At 49.0% G+C, this 19,000-nt stretch overlaps 2 protein-coding genes and 1 long non-coding RNA gene across 6 annotated transcripts in view; all 3 read right to left on the bottom strand.

Annotated features, from left to right (window-relative positions):
• Ap3s2 (adaptor related protein complex 3 subunit sigma 2) overlaps positions 1-853 on the bottom strand; it is a 47,356-nt gene extending 46,503 nt beyond the window's left edge. For both annotated transcript variants that reach the window (XM_052760279.1, XM_052760280.1), the window contains exon 1: positions 721-853. In XM_052760279.1, coding sequence (XP_052616239.1) covers positions 721-789 — 69 coding nt within the window. In that variant the 5' untranslated portion in view covers positions 790-853. The remainder of the gene's footprint in view (positions 1-720) is intronic.
• Positions 1-19,000, bottom strand: part of LOC128124043 (uncharacterized) — a 170,398-nt gene that overhangs the window by 122,289 nt on the left and 29,109 nt on the right. The window lies entirely within an intron of this gene.
• On the bottom strand, positions 2,974-17,026 carry Arpin (actin related protein 2/3 complex inhibitor). 3 transcript variants are annotated; one of them, XR_008222814.1, is made up of 7 exons: positions 16,348-17,026; positions 13,705-13,780; positions 11,152-11,284; positions 9,815-10,021; positions 9,058-9,221; positions 7,801-8,285; positions 2,974-3,094 (listed from the first exon to the last, which is right to left on the bottom strand). XR_008222814.1 is itself a non-coding variant. In XM_052760277.1 (6 exons), exons 1-6 carry the CDS (start codon positions 16,437-16,439, stop codon positions 8,277-8,279), a joined length of 681 nt encoding a protein of 226 aa, XP_052616237.1. In that variant the 5' UTR covers positions 16,440-16,519; the 3' UTR covers positions 3,131-8,276. The 3 variants fall into 3 exon arrangements, 2 of the variants coding, with proteins under 2 accessions (XP_052616237.1, XP_052616238.1); XM_052760277.1 differs by lacking the exon at positions 2,974-3,094 and having other exon boundaries at positions 3,131-8,285; positions 16,348-16,519; XM_052760278.1 differs by lacking the exon at positions 2,974-3,094 and having other exon boundaries at positions 3,131-8,285; positions 16,311-16,424.

Here is a 19,000-nt window from a genome sequence, read left to right as displayed (position 1 = left end):
TTATGTATTTTGAAACCTAGCCACGAATAAAATGTTGGGGGACAGGAGACAAATCATGACGTTTGCGTTTTCCCAAAGGAAATGTTTTTAGAAAATGAACGTTGCTGGGCCATCTCGTGACAGCATGTGTTTAGTTATTGGTTTCTTGAGATATGGCCTGGGGTAGCTCAAGCTGACTTTGAACTAGCTGTCTGAGGATAACTTTGAGGAACTCAACCTCACGCCTCCATCTCCTGAGCTCTGAGCTTACAGGTGTGCACCACTACATCTGACAGCTTGTAATATAACTCATTCACCCCCAATTTTAAGAGACTTTCTGTAACCTTACAGGGTAAAGGGTAGCCCGACCCTGATAAGTCTCAGTCAACGCTGGATCAAGTAATTCCAAGAAAGAACTTCTCCCCACCTTGAGAAAACAAAAACTTAAAAGAACCCAACAACCCGACCATCACAAAACTACGCTCATCGATTAAAAAAAAAAAATTAAAGACAGTGGTTTTTGTCAAGATTTCAACGAAGCACACACTGTGTACCGTGCCTGGCCTAAGACCCAAGGGAAAGTGTCACAAAGCACAGAAAAGCCAGGATCCAGGGAGGGTGGGAGAGGAACAGGGGCGGTGGGTCATGCGCGGTGCCGGAGCCCGAGGTGCTGGCGAGCTCTGCGGCGGGCCGAGGGGAGAGGGATGGGCGCGGGTGCGTGGCGGGCCGGGCCGCACTCACAAAACGCTGGTAGAAGCGGACCAGCCGCGGCTTCCCATGGTTGTTGAAAACCAGAATCGCCTGAATCATCTTTGCCGGTCCCGCTTCTCTCGGCACCAGCTGCTCCTAGAAAGCTCCTCCTTCCGCCACAACACGGGCACTTCCGGTTGGTGCCCTGCTGAAAATCGCTCCCGGAAACTTAGCCGTAGAGCCCTGGGGTCCGAGCACCTAAGGGTCCGGCCGCTCTGACGCCCTGGAGAGGTCGGCGGGCTAGCCGGGGGAACACGGTGGGTGGAAGCCTGGGAGCATGGTCGCCTTGGCCAACCTGGTTATCAACCCGAGCCTGGCTAGGACGTGAACCCCGGCCTGGGCCCCTCGCTCTGGTTCCATCGCGGATCCAGGGCGGCAACTCCTGCCAGCAGCTGCGCCAGTTTGAGGGACCAGGAGGGAGCTTGCGTGGCCTCTTGGGCCAGCAAAAACTGGGCTTTTATTTTCAGTATTACGATACTGCGGTGAATTAGGCAAAAGTCTCCTCGTGCAGATGGTCGGTCTCTCCTTTAGATGGTAAAAGTTGAAATCACAAGGGATCTTTCATGCAATCCCATTTAAAAGGTATGGTTGGTCTCAAACTGGTAACACCTTTTGTTTATGTCTTTATTTATATGTTGTTTTTTTGAAGCAGGGTCTCACTGTGTAGCCCTGGCTGGCCTCGAACTCAGAGATTCGCCTGCCTCTGCCTCCTAAGTGCTGGGATTAAAAGTTTACACCACTACATACATCCTGCTGTGTATGGTGTGTTGTATGTGTGTGTGTGGGGGGGGGGGGGGCGTTGTAAATAAAATAATTCAATGGCAATTGCCCTGAAGTGTGGCAAAATGATTCAAATGTTGGGCAGGAACATCAAAGACAATTCTAAACAGAGTGACAAGAAGGAACTAGCTTTACCAACCAATCAAACTAACTAGGATGGTTTGAAGTACGTTAATTTCTATATTTATGGGGGAGAAGACATGTGCACCTGTCATGGTGTGTGGGTGGAAGTCCGAGGACAGCTTTGGGAGTCAGTTCTCTCCTACCGTGTGAGTCCCAAGGATCTAATGTAGGTCATCTTATGGGTCTTCAAGACTTGACGGTGCCTTTACCTGCTCAGTGAGCCACATCACGAGCCCTAAATCATAGTTAAAGAATTAAAGGGAGACATGTTGAACTATAACACAAACAATCTGTAGTAAAATTATTTTAGGATTTAATTTTTTTTTTTTTTTTTTTTTTTTGGTTTTTCGAGACAGGGTTTCTGTGTAGCTTTGCGCCTTTCCTGGGACTCACTTGGTAGCCCAGGCTGGCCTCGAACTCACAGAGATCCGCCTGGCTCTGCCTCCCGAGTGCTGGGATTAAAGGCGTGCGCCACCACCGCCCGGCCTAATTTTAAGCATGTGTATTCATGTGTGTCTGTGTGTCAGTGTGAGCACATGCGTTCAGGTGCCCTCAGAGACCAGAAGAGGGCGCCTTGGAGCTGGAGTTACAGGCAGCTGTGAGCCACCTGATGTGAGTGCTGGGAGCAACTCCAGTCCTTTGGAAGAGAAGTAGTCTTAACCATTTTCCAGCCCTTGGCATAAAATAATTTTAATAAGTGATGTAGGGGGCATCACAGTTTGGCTGTGGAGCAACTCCAGTCCAAAACTTGTCTCTACCCTCTACATATTTGCTGTAGCACATGTGCACCAAGACTCACAAGCACGATAATAACCAAAAAAATGTATGATGATGATAAAGCTAGGGATGTAACACAGGTGCTAGAGAGCTTACACCAAACCCGGAGTTCCGTCTCCAGCACTATATAAACGCTGGCGTGATGGAACCTGCCGTAACACTTGGGAGACAGAGACAGGAGGGAGAGGCAGAAGTTGAAAGTCATCAGCCTTCAAAGGGAGTAACAAAAGACATAGATGCTGGGGCCAGTGAGATGTCTCAGCAGGTAAAGGTGCTTGCTGCCAATCCTGATGACCTGATTTGGATTCCCAGACCCCACATGATGGGAGAACAAACTTGGGACTCACACGGTAGGAGAGAACTGACTCCCAAAGTTGTCCTTGGACTTCCACCCACACACCATGACAGGTGCACATGCCCTCTGAACTCCATTTGCATGTGCATGCAAACATACATACATACATACACACACACACACACACACACACACACACACACACACACACACACGAAGATAAATGCAACCAAAAATATTTTTTTTAAAAGAAGTAGATTCAGACCAGGTGGTGGTTCATTCCTTTAATCCCAGCACTCAGGAGGCAGAGGCAGGCGTATCTCTGTGAGTTTAAGGCCAGCCTGGGCTACAGAATGAGTTCCAGGACAGCTAGGGATACACAGAGAAACCCTGTTTCAAAAAACAAACAAACAAAAGAAGAAGAAGTAGGTCACAGGAAATGAAAAACATTTAATTTCACTCTAAATAGAAAAAAAGGCAAATTAAAATATATTTAAGAATTTTCACTTTATCAAATATTTGTTCAAAATCTTCATCCCCAGTTCTGGGAAAAGTAGCATGAAATCAGTTCTCTCCCACATTGGTACTGAGATTATAGTCTAGAATAACCCTTTTGGGAAGCAACTTGGCAATATAGCAAGAATTTTACAGAAGATGCCTAGATTCTCAGTGACCTGACTCTGAACAGCTGTTCCTAAATAATCCAAACCACAACGAGGAGCCAGCTGTAGAGAGGAGCACCTTTAATCTTAGCACTGTGGAAGCTGAAGCAGGCAGATCTCACTGAATTTGTGATCAGTCTAAATAGTCTCAAAACATATGACTGTGCATTGACAGTGATTGCATAGTACTAATGGGAAGTCAAGTCCAATTTTACATGTAGACATATTAAAGAACCAAGATAATAACAATTATTAACAGGACAGAGTGAAATTGTGGGTCTTCCCCACCTATTCAGGGTGCCTGGATGAGCCCCCAGGTCCCCACCCAGCTCTGAGCCAAGTACCTTTCTATCCTGGGAAGAGGGTTTTAACTCAGTTTTTCTAATCCCTAAGCCTGAAATCTTTGTTGTTGTTGTTGTTGTTGTTGCTATGTGGAGGGGTAGGTGCCTTTGTGCTGCAGCGTGAATGAGTGTGGAATTCAGCAAACAACTGCTGGAATTGGTTCTCTCTTCCACCATGTAAGTTCTGGGACTCAAACCCAGCTCCAGGCTTGGTGGCAATCACTTCTACCCACTGAACCATCTCACTGGCCCTTATTTGTTGTTCGTTTGCTTGTATGGTCTTTGGTTTTGATTTTATGAAGCAGGGTCCCGATCTGTAGCCCAGGCTAGCCTCAAACCGTTGGGAACCCTTCTATATTTCTGCCTCCCAAGCACTGGGATTATAGGCAAGAGCCACCAAGCCTGTCTTTGAAAGCCTGTTCTTATCTACAGAACGTTTGGTTTCCCTTCCCAGGAGTCTGATTTTAGCCTAGCCTCAGGCTGGGCTCCTGCTAAACAACCTTGTGCACCCCAACACTTCTGCTCACCAGAGACTGAGCATCTTTCTTGACTCCTTCCTCTCTCCTGGGGCCTCTTGATTCTGCTCCCTAAATACCTCTAGACATGAGCCCTTTTCTTACTCCATCTGCTGCAGAGCCAACCACGCCGGCCTCTCACCTGACTATTGCAGCAGACTCCAGCAGAAGCTCACTGCCCCCATTTCTTCTCGGCCAACTGAGCTTCAAAATAGATGAATCAGATCTCACCCCTCCACAGGATCACTAGCTTTCAGGGCATTAGGGATAAAGTCCTCAAAGCTTTAGTGAGCAGGAAATTGCCATGCCCAATGTCTAGCCTGATCTCAAACACACCTCCCAGGCTATGCTACCCTCTGGCCTCCAGCCACAATGACCTTTCCTTCCTTAAAATCTAAGAGCTAGAGCCCTTTGCCTCAGGGCGTTAACAGGCTGGCCTGCTCTAGAGGTTGCCACAGAGCTTTGGGCAGTTAAGATGTCCCAATGTCCCTAGATACCCTATGAGTAACCACCCTCCAAGATAAGGCCCCATCACGACCTGTCTGTAAACCACCCCAGATACAGGACACCAGTGACATGATTCTACATCCTCTTGCCCTCATTATCTAAAACCTTTTTGTGGCCAAGGAAGCAGGGATAATGGAAGCGACAAGAGCTCTGCCTTTGGAAGCTCTGGACTCAAATCCTGGGTCCTCCATTGAGGAACTGGGAGACTTGTCTGACCTCTCTGACCCCTCTGACCTCTCTGACCTCTCTGACCCCTCTGACCCCTCTTCCTTCTCTAGTTTGCATGTGGAAGCAGGAGTCCAGTAATCAAAAATGTGGAATTTGATCTCAGCATTCAGAAGGCAGAGGCAGGCAGATCTCTGTGAGTTCAAGGCCAGCCTGGTTGTCTACAAGGTGAGTTTGAGGTCAGCTAGGACTACATAGTGAAACCTTGTCAGAAAAAAAAAAACAGTGTGTAAGGGAATGTGGACTTTAGGACTGGGGATGTAGCTCAGTTGGTAGAGTGCTCACCCAGTGCACAAAGCCCTGAGTGTGAGCTCCAGCATACAGGCATGGGGATATGTGCTTATAATCCCAGCACTGGGGAGGTAAAGGCAGGAGGGTCAGAAGGTCAAGGACATTCTTAGCTACATAGCAAGTTCAAGGCCAGCCTGCAATGTATGAGATCCTCCCCCACCCTCCCAAAAAAAAAGAAAGAAAAGAAAGAAATGTAGGCTTTGAAACTGACTGCCTGGGTTTAAATTCCTTTCTCTGGCAATATTCATAGAGTCTCAAAGCTTCAGTCTATGTACCACGAAAAAAAAAAATGGGGACATTAATCATATGTACATCATAGAAGTGTTGTGACAGAATACTCCAAGTACTTAACATCAGGAAGAACTCAGTATTGTCAGTGCTGGTCATGATCATAGAAAACTTCTGGCATTGCATTTGACACATTAAAGAGACTCAGTAATTCCTATCTTCTTCCACCCCTTCTTCCCAGGATCAAGCAGTATACATACACCTGCCATGGCTATATAGAATTAAACTCAGGACATGTAGACTTCCACTCCAGATTCTGTCACAGATCTGAGCAGGGGCACACTACCCACTGAGGCAATGTGTTGTAGAATATTATTTTAAGGTGTGTTAATTTTGCTTATGTTGCATTTGTTTAACTCTGTGAAGTTGTGTTACTGTGCCTGTCTAAAACACCTGGTGATTTAATAAAGAGTGGAACGGCCAATAGCAAGGCAGGAGAGAGAAATAGATGGGGATGGCAGGCAGAGAGGATAAATAGGAGAAATCTGGGAGGAAAAAAAAAAAGAAGTAGCCAGAGAAGGAGAAGGACTCTAGGGGCCAGCCACCCAGCTACACAGCAAGCCATGGAGTAAGATTAACAGAAGTAAGAGAACAGGAAAAGCCCAGAGGCAAAAGGTAGATGGGATAAGTTAAGGAAAAGCTGGCAAGAAACTAAGCCAAGCTAAGGCCAGACTTGTATAATTAAGAATAAGCCTCCATGTGTGATTTATTTGAGAACTGGGTGGTGGGTCCTTCAAAAAACAAGAGAAAAAACAACCAACAACATTTTGGCACCCAATGTGGGGCACCAATTGTCCTTTTTTTTTTTTTTTTCAATTGTTGCTGCCTTTTAAGCCACTGCTGTCCAAATCAGTAACTACAACTCCACCACTGCTACCAGCAGGGTTAGGCCCCAAGAGCCTCAGCCTGAGGGAATTCTGTCCCCTCAGGCACTGCCTCTCTCAAAGCTACGAAAGGAACTTAACTAAATCTCTGTTCCTCTAAAGAACTCAAGATTCAAAGGTTATGTTGAAATTCTGCTCCTCAGAGAGGCTGAATAGCAAGTAGCTCACCTCCTCTCCTTGCTCACATCCTCCAAGAAGCCCCCATGCTTCTCCTTGCCCCTACTTAAAAACCCTTCTCCGGGGGGTGGGTTGGGGGGGAAGGTGAGGGGGGCCGGAGGGGGGAGAACAAGGAAATCTGTGGCTGATATGTAGAACTAAATTGTATTGCAAAATAAAAATAAAAATTAAAAAAAAAACCCTTCTCCACCTGGCTCCTCCCTACCACTTCCTGTTAGCTAGTTGCTGACTCAGCCTCCTGACCACAGGTGAATTTTATTTAATCAAACACATCTTTGCATCATTAAACAAATGTTCCAGAGCATAAACAAAAGTAACACACCTTAAAATAATTTTCTACAACAGCAATGTCCATGACCAGATTGAGGCTGTCTTGTAGTAGGGTGGCTCAGCTGGAAGACCATTAACACCTGACAAGAACCCAGTAGTGTGGAGGAATTCTTTCCTGACAATTCACTCATTCATAAAAAGTTCTCCAAGTAAACAACAACAGATACAGTGGTTCTGAAAATGTGGTCCAGGGCTGTGGGTATAGGCTGTGGCCGATTACTTGCCTAGCAAGCATGAAGCCCTAGGTTTAATTACCAGCACCTTTAAAAAAAATTAAAAGATAAATAAAATTTAAAAAATTGGCCTAGTGGAATGAGTCAAGACCTGTGGGCCAGCCAGACACAGCTGGAAAGGCTGCTGGCCTTTCCAAGAACAGCACTTTCCAGAAGAGTAGCCAGGTGGGTCTGTGCTGGCTGGTTTTATGTCAACTTGACACAAGCTAGAGTCCTCTGAAAGGAAGGGAACTTCATTGAGAAAATGTCTTCAAAAAAAAAAAAAATCTGGCTGTAACACTTTTTCTTAATTAGTGATCAATGGGGGGTGGGGGCAGCCCATGTGGATGGTGCCATCCCTGGGCTGGTGGTCCTGGGTTCTATAAGAAAGCAGGCTGAGCAAGCCATAAGGAGAACGCCAGTAAGCAGCACCCCTCCACGACCTCTGCTCCTGCCTCCAGGTTCCTGCCCTGCTTGAGTTCCTGCCCACATTGCTTTTGATGATGAACTATTTATTATAAGGAACTGTGAGTGAAATAAGCCCTTTCCTCCTCAAGTTGCTTTTGGTCATGGTGTTTCATCAGAGCAGTAAGAACCCTAAGACAGGTGTAAGGCAGGAAACCCCATGGAGACACAGAGCGGAACAGAAATAAAGAAGTAGTACCTTGGGTGTGGGGTGGGGAAGAACAGACCGAGGAAGAGTAGATCAGGAGAACAGAGATGCACAACAAGAAGGCTGGCACAGGACAGAAAGGAAAGAAAGGAGAGAACAGTAAGAATGGGAGGAGCCTGCTCACTCTCCCCGCCCCCCCAGAGCCCCTCTGTCTCAGACAGGGACATTCCTTAATTGTGCATCAGGACTGTGCCTTGGAGGGCTCATCTAGTATGTGTCTACCACCTAGGGAAAGGAATGCCGGGAAAAGGTCTAGGAAAGCTAGCCTTGCGTCCAAAGAGAAACACACACATATACAAGAACCATAGCCTGGAGACCCTCTGGGTGTCTTGAGGTCTTGGATTTGATCTCAGCAGAACGTGTTACATGGTATTCAGCTTGACAAGACTGCTCTCTCCAGGGCGGAAGTCGAATCTGGCCACTTCTCAATGATACCATCTCAGATGCTGGTAGATGAAGGAGGCACCTCAATCATCCTGGAGACACAAAACAGTCAAGTCAAAGGATGTGAGTAGAGCATATTTCATAAAAGTCTCCTGGCAGTCTTCAGATGGGTCTAATCCTGTGGTATCCATGGGATCCTCAGCCACTGCCTTGGCCTCACATCATTAGAGCTGACTCTAGAGCCCACCACTTGTCAGCTTTACTGACCCAGAAGGGAACTCAGACCCTCCACACACCCTTCCCTTCCTTGGCCAGAGTCCTCCTTGTCTTTTCTGATTTTCTGTGATTTTTTGCTCTAAATGTTCTATTAGGGGGCTTTGGGTGTCAGTTCAGGTGAAATACACTTCAGATAAACGATTGCACATAAACTGGGGAAGTGGGGCCTTGTTGACCCTCAGCACTGGAAACTTAGAACAAGATTAGTATTCAGGCTTTGGAGTCCAGACTAAGGAGGAAAAACAATGGCTGCTCAAAGACCTCCGACTGACTAATGTATCACTTCAAGAGAAACAGTTTGAAACTTAATGGCAGTCCCTGGCTCTTTCTATAATCTTTCCTTCCTGTCCTTGATTTTATAAATCTCTGGGGCTTTGTGTTCAGTTCCTCCAGCAAGAAATGTCTCAGGTTGTCGCCCTCCGATAAGTCCATGAGGGAATTTCCCTCATGCTAACACAGTCTCAGGAATTACACAGAATTTACCTTGCCTTCAACTCATTCTCCTTCAACCATATCCTGTATTACAAAACTCCCACCAAGAGACACGACAATGCCAGGTCCAGGTCCACAGCCGACCCCTTGACCTACCCATTCCTCATCCTCTGCCCCATCTCCTTGCTCTCGGATCTCCGCCGTGTCCCTCTCTGAACACTTCTGAGCCATGATGTTATCTGTCCAGGATGCCCCTGTCTTTCCATCGCCAGCAAAATTACACTTGGTCACTGTCCCCAGCTCCAGTTTGGCTAAGGAATCTGAAAGAAGAAAAGTTGACTGGCCTTTCTTCTTGTAGTGGACCAGTCAGGGTAAGAAAATCCATTCTGGTGGGGTCCTCTAAGTCTGGGTTGGCTCTGTACTCTGGTGTGGTATGGCTCTTGATGGAACTCCCAAAGCACTGGAAAGCAAGGGCCAGCCATAGGAAGCAAGGGGTTGGATGGTATCCTGGGATATGTTGTTGGTCCAGGCTAATGGCCCCAGGGCACTTGGCCACAGACTTAGGAGTAAACCTCAAGATCACAGATCAAATCCCTGTGGAAGACCAGACTTGGCCTTCTCCCAAAGCTCTAAGCAAGAGAGATGAGGAACCTCTGAAGGGAGATCAGGAGCTTCTGTATCAGTGGTTTTCAACCTGTGGGTCTCAATCCCTTTGGGGGTCACATATCAGATATCCTCCATATCAGATATTTACGATTCATAACAGCAAAATTACAGTTATGAAGCAGCAATGAAATAATTTTATGGTTAGGGGGTCACCACAGCATGAGGAACTGTATTAAAGGCTCATGGTATTAGGAAGGTTGAGAACCACTGCCCTATAGGAACAGGCAAAGGGAATCACACTGCTCACCTATAAAGGGGCCGTCACCCCGAGTTTTTAACCGCACTCCAGTCCCCAGCTCAAGTTCCATGACCTCCATCTCTGACTCAGGCATCCAGAACGCCACTGTCTGGTCTGGGGTGAGGCTCTCCGTCAGCTCCAGCAGCTCTGGTTTGTTTACCAGGCCCTTCAGCACCTCCACTGTGAGCCTGTCGGTGTCTCCCTTGGCTTCTGTCTCTGGAGAGCAGACAGTGCAGGAGGGTTAGTGTGCCTGGAAATGTTCTCTGAGTGCCCTCAGGAGCTGCTGAGGACATCCCTCCTGCCGGGGCTCATCACAGAATCCCACTGCAGAGGCTTTATGACCTGGACTCCGGAGCCAGGCTACCTGCAGCAAATCTGGATTCTACTACAATTTGGGCAAGTGAGCTTTCTCTTTTGTCCCTGGAGAACAGGGATAAAAATGGCGCCAATCTGACAACACCGACATGCAGTACAGATGAAAAAAAAAAAGGCAAGTGGAGCCTTTAGCACAGTCTGGCACAGAGCCAGCCCTCAGCAAGGGTCTTCAGTTTTGTTATTCCCATCTCAGAGATGAGAAAAACCAAGCCATAGAGGAGGCAGTATTCAAACACTCACAGTACAATTCCACCTTCCAACCAAGACTCTGTGACCAACCAGAGTTCCTTCGGGATCTAGAACCAACAGCCAGCTTGTGGTTCCTACACCCTCTACTGGCCTACTCCAGGCTGACCCCGGTAGAGCTCAGCAGCTCAGTGAGGAATCCAAGTCCTAACTCTGCAGGTGGTGGGGCTCACAGTAGTCTGTAAGGCGAGGAAGGCATGCGTGGTTACCCCCAGCCCCCAGCACAGGGTCCCCAGGGCTTATCCAATAGTTCTGCTGCTGGCACTTTCCCGCTGTGTGAGTCAAAAGGAACCCTTTCTCCTTTGAGGTGGCTTCTGCCAGGCATTTTGTCACAGCGACAAGAAAGTAATTACATACTAAAAGTAACTAATACAAGTAGACTGAGAGTCATCAAGCAAACATCTGGATAGTCGAGCAGAGACTGCTGGGACCTGGCCTGCTCTCCACACACAGTGATAGTTAGAGCCCATAGCCAAGTATGTGGAAAATTCCGCCAGACTTCAGAAATGGCAGCAGCTGGGAATACCAGTCTGGCTCCTGGGACTAAGATGGGACACTGAGTGAGTAGGGACAGGAAGGAATCCATCGGGGGATGCTCAAGCCAGAAACAGCATCAAAGCCTCCTGTGCTGAGAAGCTGCTTGGGTGGGGAGGGGACAAGGGTCTCGGGAGACAAGCAGGACACAGTCTAACAGCCTCCTGGGAGGGAGAGCCCAGGATACCTACTGTAAGATGACATTAGGAAGCCTGTGTTCACCTTCCTGGTGGCACTGAAGTTGGGCTCTATTTCATTTCCCTTGGGGTCAAACTTCCGTCGGTGGATACAGCTGGGCCGGATATACAGCACATAGTAGCGCTCCTGGGTGAGACAAAGAAGGAGTGAGGGGACTACCTTATTCGTTCCCCATCCCAGTTCCAACACACACACACACACACACACACACACACACACACACACACACACACACACACTCAGCCCAGGCTCTCCCTGTATCCTCTGCCCACCCCACCCTCTGCCTCAGAATCCCATCATCCTACACTAATGTGTAGGCTGGGTAGATGCCTGAATTAAATATTCATTCACTCCTATACCTACTAGAGTGCCTGTCCACATAACGCGCCACACAAGCCACGGAGGGCAACACGAGGCCTCCAGGGTTTCCACCCAACCAACGACTAAAAGCTATAACCCAAGTACCAGGGTTCCCAAATGCCACGAGGCAGGATGGATGTTGCCAACGTGCCACAGAAAGGACATCAGGACCTAAGGGAGGGCAGCCACTCTGCTGCCCTCAGATACAGGCCTGGGGCAAATCACCCCAAGCCTCCCATGCCTCAGTGTCCCCCAACATGTGGGAACAGCATGATGTTTTCTTTCAGGGACATTACAGGGAGCCAGTGACACAGTGGAGGAGGAGGCACCTTGCAAAGCAAGATGTGCCCTGAGAAGTTACTGGTCAGGTCTTCTCACAAAAGCGGCACAGGAACAGTGCCCAGAGACGGAAGAAGCTGATAGCACTTTTGGGACCACCACAAAAGGGGAATTCTCAAGAGGCAGAGCAACCTACAGGTGTGGGACAAGGGACAGGAAGAGCACTAAACGCCCGAGACAGGCCGGGGAATGCCAAACGCCTGTCTGGCATACACCAAGCCCTGGGTTTGAACTCCAGTGCTGCATAAACCTGGTATGGTGGTACATGCCTGTAATCCCAGCACTGTGGAGGAAGGGGCAGGAAGATCAGAAGTTCAAGGTCAGTCTCTGCTTTACAATGAGTTCAAGACCAACCTGGATTATTTTTTGGATAAGACCCTACCCCACCCCCACCCCCGCAAAAAAAAAAAAATGCCTGAGCCAGTCAAGAGGCCGTGGGCACATCTGAGCAACACAGACCGTTGAGAGGCCCCTTGGCAGCCCAGGCTGGAGAGCAACTGAGATGGGCTTCAGATGGGCCTCGAATTGCCATTGGAAATTTGGATCTTCTTTGATAAATAAAAAGGAATCCTGAAAGGCTTGGGAGCAGCAACAATACCCCCAGAGATGTCTTTCTGGTAATGAGTTAGCAAGGGGCCAAACTGGGGTTCACCAGAAGGTAGGAAATCAGGCACAAAGATTTAAGAGGAACAGCTAAGGGCCCTGTGGAGGGTGGCCACGGAGAGAGGAAGAGGATTCGAGAGAGAAAAGGAATGGTTGAGTAGGAACTGGGCTGCATGGGCACTGCTTACCTGAGGAGGAGGAGGAGGAGGAGGAGGACGAGGAGGAGGAGGAGGAGGAGGAGGAGGAGGGGCGAGGAGGAGGGGCGAGGAGCTAGGGGCTTGAAGGCTAGTGGCTGACAGGGCTACTGCCCTGTGTGCCATCAAGAGTAAAGACAGAAGAGGCACGTTTGGAAAGGGTCTGGGTGAACACCTGCCCGTGCTGGGCCAGCTGAGGCAGGCCAGCTCCACATTGGTGCAGCTGTCCTGGGCAGGCTGGGTGGGGGGTCCAGATTGGTGTGCACCAACTGACCTGCAAGCTAAGGAGCAGAGAGTGTGGCAAGATCTCTGGGCATGAAAATGGTGAGCCAGTAGCAGAGGCTGCTCTCATGGAGTGTATATCATACAAAAGCATAGACTGAAGTCCAGCGGAGGCAGGTAGATCCCTAAGTTCAAAGCTAGCCTGGTCTACAGATCAAATTCTCAGGGCTATAGAGTAACACTGTCTCAAAAGAAAGAAAAAAAAAAAAAAAGCATAGGCTGAGTGTAGAACCAGGTCTCGGCCCACTTTGAGAAAGCCTGACACTGATGCTAAGCTGAGGCTTAGAGACCAAGGACCAAGGACACAGGGTGCTCAGTACATCCAGAGGGGCTCTCTGAAAGGAGGGCAGAAGTGCAGAACTAGTGCTCAGAAAGGAGACATGGGCTAGGACAGGATGATGCTGTGCGTGGTCATGGAGACCTGGGATGTGTGGGTCGTGAACATCACCGGAGGCCATCCATACAAGAGCTGCGGGCCCAGATGTCAGCATGTCAGCGTGGAGACTGTGTCCAGGCTAGACTGGGTTTGGGGTGTGGTCTGTTCTTTCAGTTGTAGGGGGGGCTCCTCCTGCAGGAACCATGTAGTCTCACCTGTCTGCTACCTAAAGGGCTCTAAAAGTCCCCTTTCCACTGGTCCTGTTTGGCTGTGGCAATCTGTTCCGTGAGCCCCTCAGGAAGTGGCCTGGATCCGTGTCTTAGCCCAGCACAAGGAGATGCTGTGTAGGTGAGGGAGGAGACCCTGTGAGTGCCACCAGGACACAGCCTCACCTTCCTGCCATGGGCATCCAAGATGCTGTGCCGAGATACATCCACCAGCTCTCCCTCCAGCAAGACGCCATTTCCCCTGGGGGTGAGAAGGAAGGAAGGCAGGTTCTGTCAGTCCTTGGGAGAGCCACACTAGGGTTTAGTGGCCTGGGTGAGAATCTGCACTGAGACAGAAAAAAATAAATCTCACCCCAGACTCTATTCACCTGTCTCTGAGGGGGCCTGGTGTGAAGCAACCACTCTGTTTCCCCCCTCAGACCCTCCATCCCTGCAAAGAACCTTCCCAGGTTGTGCCGAAGCCAAGCTATTCCTCCCCCCCACACACACATACACACACACACACTGGGAATTACTGGGAGCAGACCCTCAAGATTCTTATCCACAAATGAGGAGAAAACAGCTGCCTCCCTGTGTCCTCTGATGCTGGCCTAAGAACATGCATGCAAAGGTGATTATGAACTATTAAGTACTTACTAAATGTAAAGCATTTTTTAGAGCTGAGCTAGATAGCACAAACCTGGGCTGGGCTTGATGGTACAAACCTGGAATCCCTGAGCTTGGGAAGGAGGATTGCTGTGAGTTCAAGCCCAGCCTGGGCTACACTGTGAGTTCAAGCCAAGCCTTGAATACATAGCAAAATGCTATAAATAAACAAATAAACAAATAAAGTTTGGGGAATTAGCCCAAGATCACGGGGTACCACACAGAGAAGAACCAGAGCAACCCCTTTACCACTTCCAGATGCCAGCTTTCACAAAAGCAGAACCTGGGGCCTGGGGGCTTTCTTTGGAACCGTCAACACTGGGAAAGGGTGGGTCTAAAAAGGATAACGGAAGAGGTTTGGGCCAAGACTCTTTGTCTTATATATTTTCTCCTCTCAATAAACAAACAAACAAATAATTCTACTTTTTTATTTAAGCAAATTTGGGAACAAGTGTCTATGCTAAAATAAATCATTTTCCCTTTCTTTTCTTTTTCTTTTTCTTTTTCTTTTCTTTTTTTTTTTTTTAATGGCAGGGTTTTCCCATGTATCTCTAGCTGTCCTGGAACTTCCTATGTAAACCAAGCTGCTTTGAACTCATATAGATCAACCTGTCTCTGCCTTCCTGGGATTAAAGTTGTGAGCCACCATGCCTCTGTATTTTGTTGTTGTTTATTGTGTAGATGGTGGGGGTGAGTTTTTTTTAATGTGTAAGCATGTGTGTCTGTGTGAATGCAAGCATGTGTGTACTGGTGCCTGTGGAATTCAGAAGAGGGAGTCAAACCCCCCACAGCAGGACTTACAGGCAGTTTTGAGCCCCCTGATGTGGGTGCTGGGAAGTGAACTCAGGGCCTCTGAAGAGCAGCAAGCCCTCTTCACTATTTTAAAGAACTTTCACGTTCCTGTTCCCATTCATTCCTACATGATCATGAACCCAGGGAAATGGTTACTGTCACCATACAGCTAGAAAATTAGAGACTCAGAAGTTTGGGGAATTAGCCCAAGATCACGGGGTACCACACAGAGAAGAACCAGAGCAACCCCTTTACCACTTCCAGATGCCAGCTTTCACAAAAGCAGAACCTGGGGCCTGGGGGCTTTCTTTGGAACCGTCAACACTGGGAAAGGGTGGGTCTAAAAAGGATAACGGAAGAGGTTTGGGCCAAGACTCTTTGTCTTATATATTTTCTCCTCTCAAATTCTTTCTAAAAATATTTAACTTACCAAGACAGTATATACTGAAGGCATTTAACAAGATAACTTGATATATACACACATCGTGTGATGATTCACGCAATCAGATTTATGTACACCCTAGATCCTCAGAACCTACTCGTCCTTTGAACTAAAACTGCTTCACTGAAAACCTTAGGAGTTAGACTTAGATTCCACTCCCTAGATGACACGTATTTGACTTTCTGGGACTGGCTTCTTTCATGTATCGGAATTCTTTGGTGTTTCTGGCTGTAAATGGAATTGTCCACCCTGCTTATTACCACAGACAAGGCCTGTACCTCCCTCTGTTGTTTCCGGCCACACCACGCGCTGGTCACCGGTGGTGCATCATGACAAATTACTAAAGTTCAGAGCCCTGGGGTGGGGGAAAGGACCGAGGTCGGACGGAAGCACCGCCTCGGGGTGTTCCATTTGGGAGTCTGGTGTCCCTCCGGTGGATATGCCTGTAGGCGGGAATTTCAAGAATATCTGCCTTCCGGGTGTAGAGGTGGCTTTGATTGTGCCAGTTTTATTTCTCACCTCCAACGCCCCCTCCTCCCGGATCAATCTCTGAGCAGGACTCAAATTCTGAGTTCTGGAGCCTAGGCGCCAGGGATGCTGCCAGACCACCCCGAGCCAACAGCAGGGGCCAGGGCCCCAGGGACCCAACATACCCGGCAGTTCCTATGCCCAGTCCACCCCTGGCTAGCAGTGAGGGGAAGCACGGCCCATCCCTGGTCAGCAGCAGGAGAAAGTGCAACCCACCCCTGGCCAGCAGCCAGGTGGACACAGCACTACCCACCCCTGGCCAGTAGCCTCGTGGACACAGCACTACCCACCCCTGGCCAGTAGCCGCGTGGACGAAGCACTACCCACCCCTGGCCAGCAGCCGGATGGACACAGCACTACCCACCCCTGGCCAGCAGCCGCGTGGACGAAGCACAGCCTACCCCTGGTGGGCGGCGGGGTCCCAGACCCCGCGCAGTCGCGCGCTCAGCACCGCCTTGTTGCGGAGGACGCTGTCTTGGTAGATGCGACTCATTTTCCCCACGCCGAGGCCCAGCAGCTCCAGGAAGCAGCGGGCGCGCGGGGCGGGGCACCTCGGGGACAGGAGCCGGGAGGTCGCTGCAGCACTGGCTTTCCCAGCCTGCAGATCCCGGAACCGTGATGCCTGCCCGGGGCGTTCCCAGGCTGGACTTAAAGGAGCCGAGCTGCATTCCAGACCTCCAGACCGTGTGCAGAGGCGCCGGGCTTTCCGAATGACTACTGTCCTCCGTGTCCTTGTAGTCTAAGACAGAAAGATCGAGGGTTCGAGACCCATTTGTACTATACAGAGACCCTATCTCAAAATCCATCAATATACAAAGCGGTAGCTGAGGCTCAGGAATTGTAGATCTTTCTTAGGATAGGTTCTAGGAGGATATTGTCCCAGGGAGAGGGAAGGGAGAGAAGGGAACAGCCATGAGGAACCACAGAGTGGTCTGCACAGTCGCTGCCCTTTCTGCCCTTCCCGTGGTCCCGCAGCGACCTATGGGGGTTCCAGGGATTCGTGAAGGAGTAGCGGTGGGTGTCAGAGCTGCTGCTAAGGAAACCTGAATCTCTGCCGTGTGAGCGCGGCAAGTTCCTCAACCTTTCTGAGCCGGCTGGAGCTCGCCCTCTCCTAGTCTTTACCTCCCACGCCTCACAGATTCTGATCAATCGCTTCTCTAGTCCCACAGTGCCCTCTGCTCACGCGTGTCTGCAAGTCTTTTATTCGACACTCGCACCCAGGAGTCTCCTCTGACCTGGAAGTCATTGGGAAGTCGGCTCGTTTCATTGGCTCCTTTGTGCCAAACCCTGGCGCAGGTGGCCGCATTCTGGGATGCAGGTGTGCCCCTGCCGGGGAACAATGGAGAAGTGGCCCGGCTGAAAACCGAGAGTTCAGGGTGAGATGTCGGTGTTGGAAGAAGCTCTCTCTCCCATACTATATGACCACACAGTGATCTCAGCCACTGTGTGTGTGTGTGTGTGTGTGTGTGTGTGTGTGTGTGTGTGTGTGTGAGAAAGAGAGAGAGAGAGAGAGAGAGAGAGAGAGAGATCAACAAACTTTATTAGCAGAAGTGATTTTTTTTTTTTTTTTTTTTGTTTTTCGAGACAGGGTTTCTCTGTGTAGCTTTGCGCCTTTCCTGGAACTCACTTGGTAGTCCAGGCTGGCCTCGAACTCACAGAGATCCGCCTGGCTCTGCCTCCCGAGTGCTGGGATTAAAGGCGTGCGCCACCACCGCCCGGCTGCAGAAGTGATTTTTAAAGAGGAAAAAAGTTTTACTTTTTTGAGATTTATAATTACATTTCTCCCTTCCTTTTCTTCCCTTCAAACGCTCCTAAATACCCTTCCTTGCTCTTTCAAATTCATGATTCATGACCTATTTTTAAATTAATTATTACTGTATGCATATAAGTGTATACACATATATATTCCTAATATAACCCTCTCAGTCTGTATAATGTTACTCTTATGTATGTTTTCAGGGCTGACCACTTGGTATTGGACAACCAGTTGGTGTGCTCTTCCCTGGGGAAGACTGGTTCTCCCACTCCCAGCATGCCTCAGTTTCCTGTAGTTCTTTGTGTAGGGTTGAGGTGTCATGGGCTTTTCCTCATCCACTTTGGCATGTCTGTTGGTGTGGTCCATGTTCAGCTCATGTTTATGCAGTCATGTTAGAGAGAATTAACGGGGGTAGCTTCTGACATTACTAGGAGACACAGTCTTACAATGAACTCCCTGATCCAGTAGGGATCTTACAGTTTTTCCTGCCCCTTCTCCCTCAATGTTCCCTGAGCCTTAGATGCAGGAGAGTTTTGTAGATTTATCCACTGGGACTGGGCTCCACAACTCTCTATTTTGATCGGCTGTGGTTTTCTGTAGTGGTCTCCATCTGCTGCAAAGAGAAGTTTCCTTGTTGAATAGTGGAGACTTCAGTTATCAGTTAAATACAGCCAGGGAGGCTCCAGCGTGGAGCAGGAAGAAACCAGCCACTTGGCTTTTAAGGGCCCTTTCTCCTTTAACAAAATATGTTTTTTTGTTAAAGACATAGTTTACGTATTCTAGGCTGGCCTCAAACTTGCTATGTAGCCTAGGATGCCTTCAAACTCCTTTCTCCCTACACTACCTCCCAATTGCTAGGGTTACAGGTGTAGGCCATCACCACACCAGGATTATTTGGTACTGGGAGATCCATCCGGGACTTCATGCACATTAGGCAGTCTTCCCAACTGAGCCACATCCCCAGCTCCAGAAATACAATTTTGAGGATCCCTAAAAATATAATGGGCCCTAGGCACAGTGCCTGCGATTGGTCAGCCCCAGCCCATGTCTAGCCTGTCAGGCAGCCCTAAATATTTCCCAGAAGGAAAGACAAAGATCCTCTGGGCAGGACTGGCCCTCTCTCTCCCCTCAAAAATTCTGGGCAGCTCCTAGGCACCGGATGGGCCTGCCTCCTCTTTCTTCCCCCTCCTGGGTCATTGTCCCTTCACAGTGGCCCTAAATTGGCACTGCCCTCTGTGGCAGCTACATGTAGCTATTTAAATTTTATTTTAACAGTGCTGGAAGTAGAACCCAGGGTG

This window comes from Peromyscus californicus, unplaced genomic scaffold (genome assembly GCF_007827085.1).
Source record: "Peromyscus californicus insignis strain IS unplaced genomic scaffold, ASM782708v3 Scaffold_4__1_contigs__length_199733344, whole genome shotgun sequence".
Taxonomy (NCBI): Eukaryota; Metazoa; Chordata; class Mammalia; order Rodentia; family Cricetidae; genus Peromyscus; species Peromyscus californicus.
This window is presented reverse-complemented; position numbering and strand designations above follow the sequence as displayed.

Coding starts and splice junctions, on each gene's coding strand:
- Arpin (XM_052760277.1), bottom strand. CDS start 16,439: ATGAGTCGCATCTACCAAGACAGCGTCCTCCGCAACAAGGCGGTGCTG. Junction 13,781..16,347: donor GACCCCGCCGCCCACCAGGG/GTAGGCTGTGCT, acceptor TCTCACCCCCAG/GGGAAATGGCGTCTTGCTGG. Junction 9,222..9,814: donor GGGTGACGGCCCCTTTATAG/GTGAGCAGTGTG, acceptor TTCTTCTTTCAG/ATTCCTTAGCCAAACTGGAG.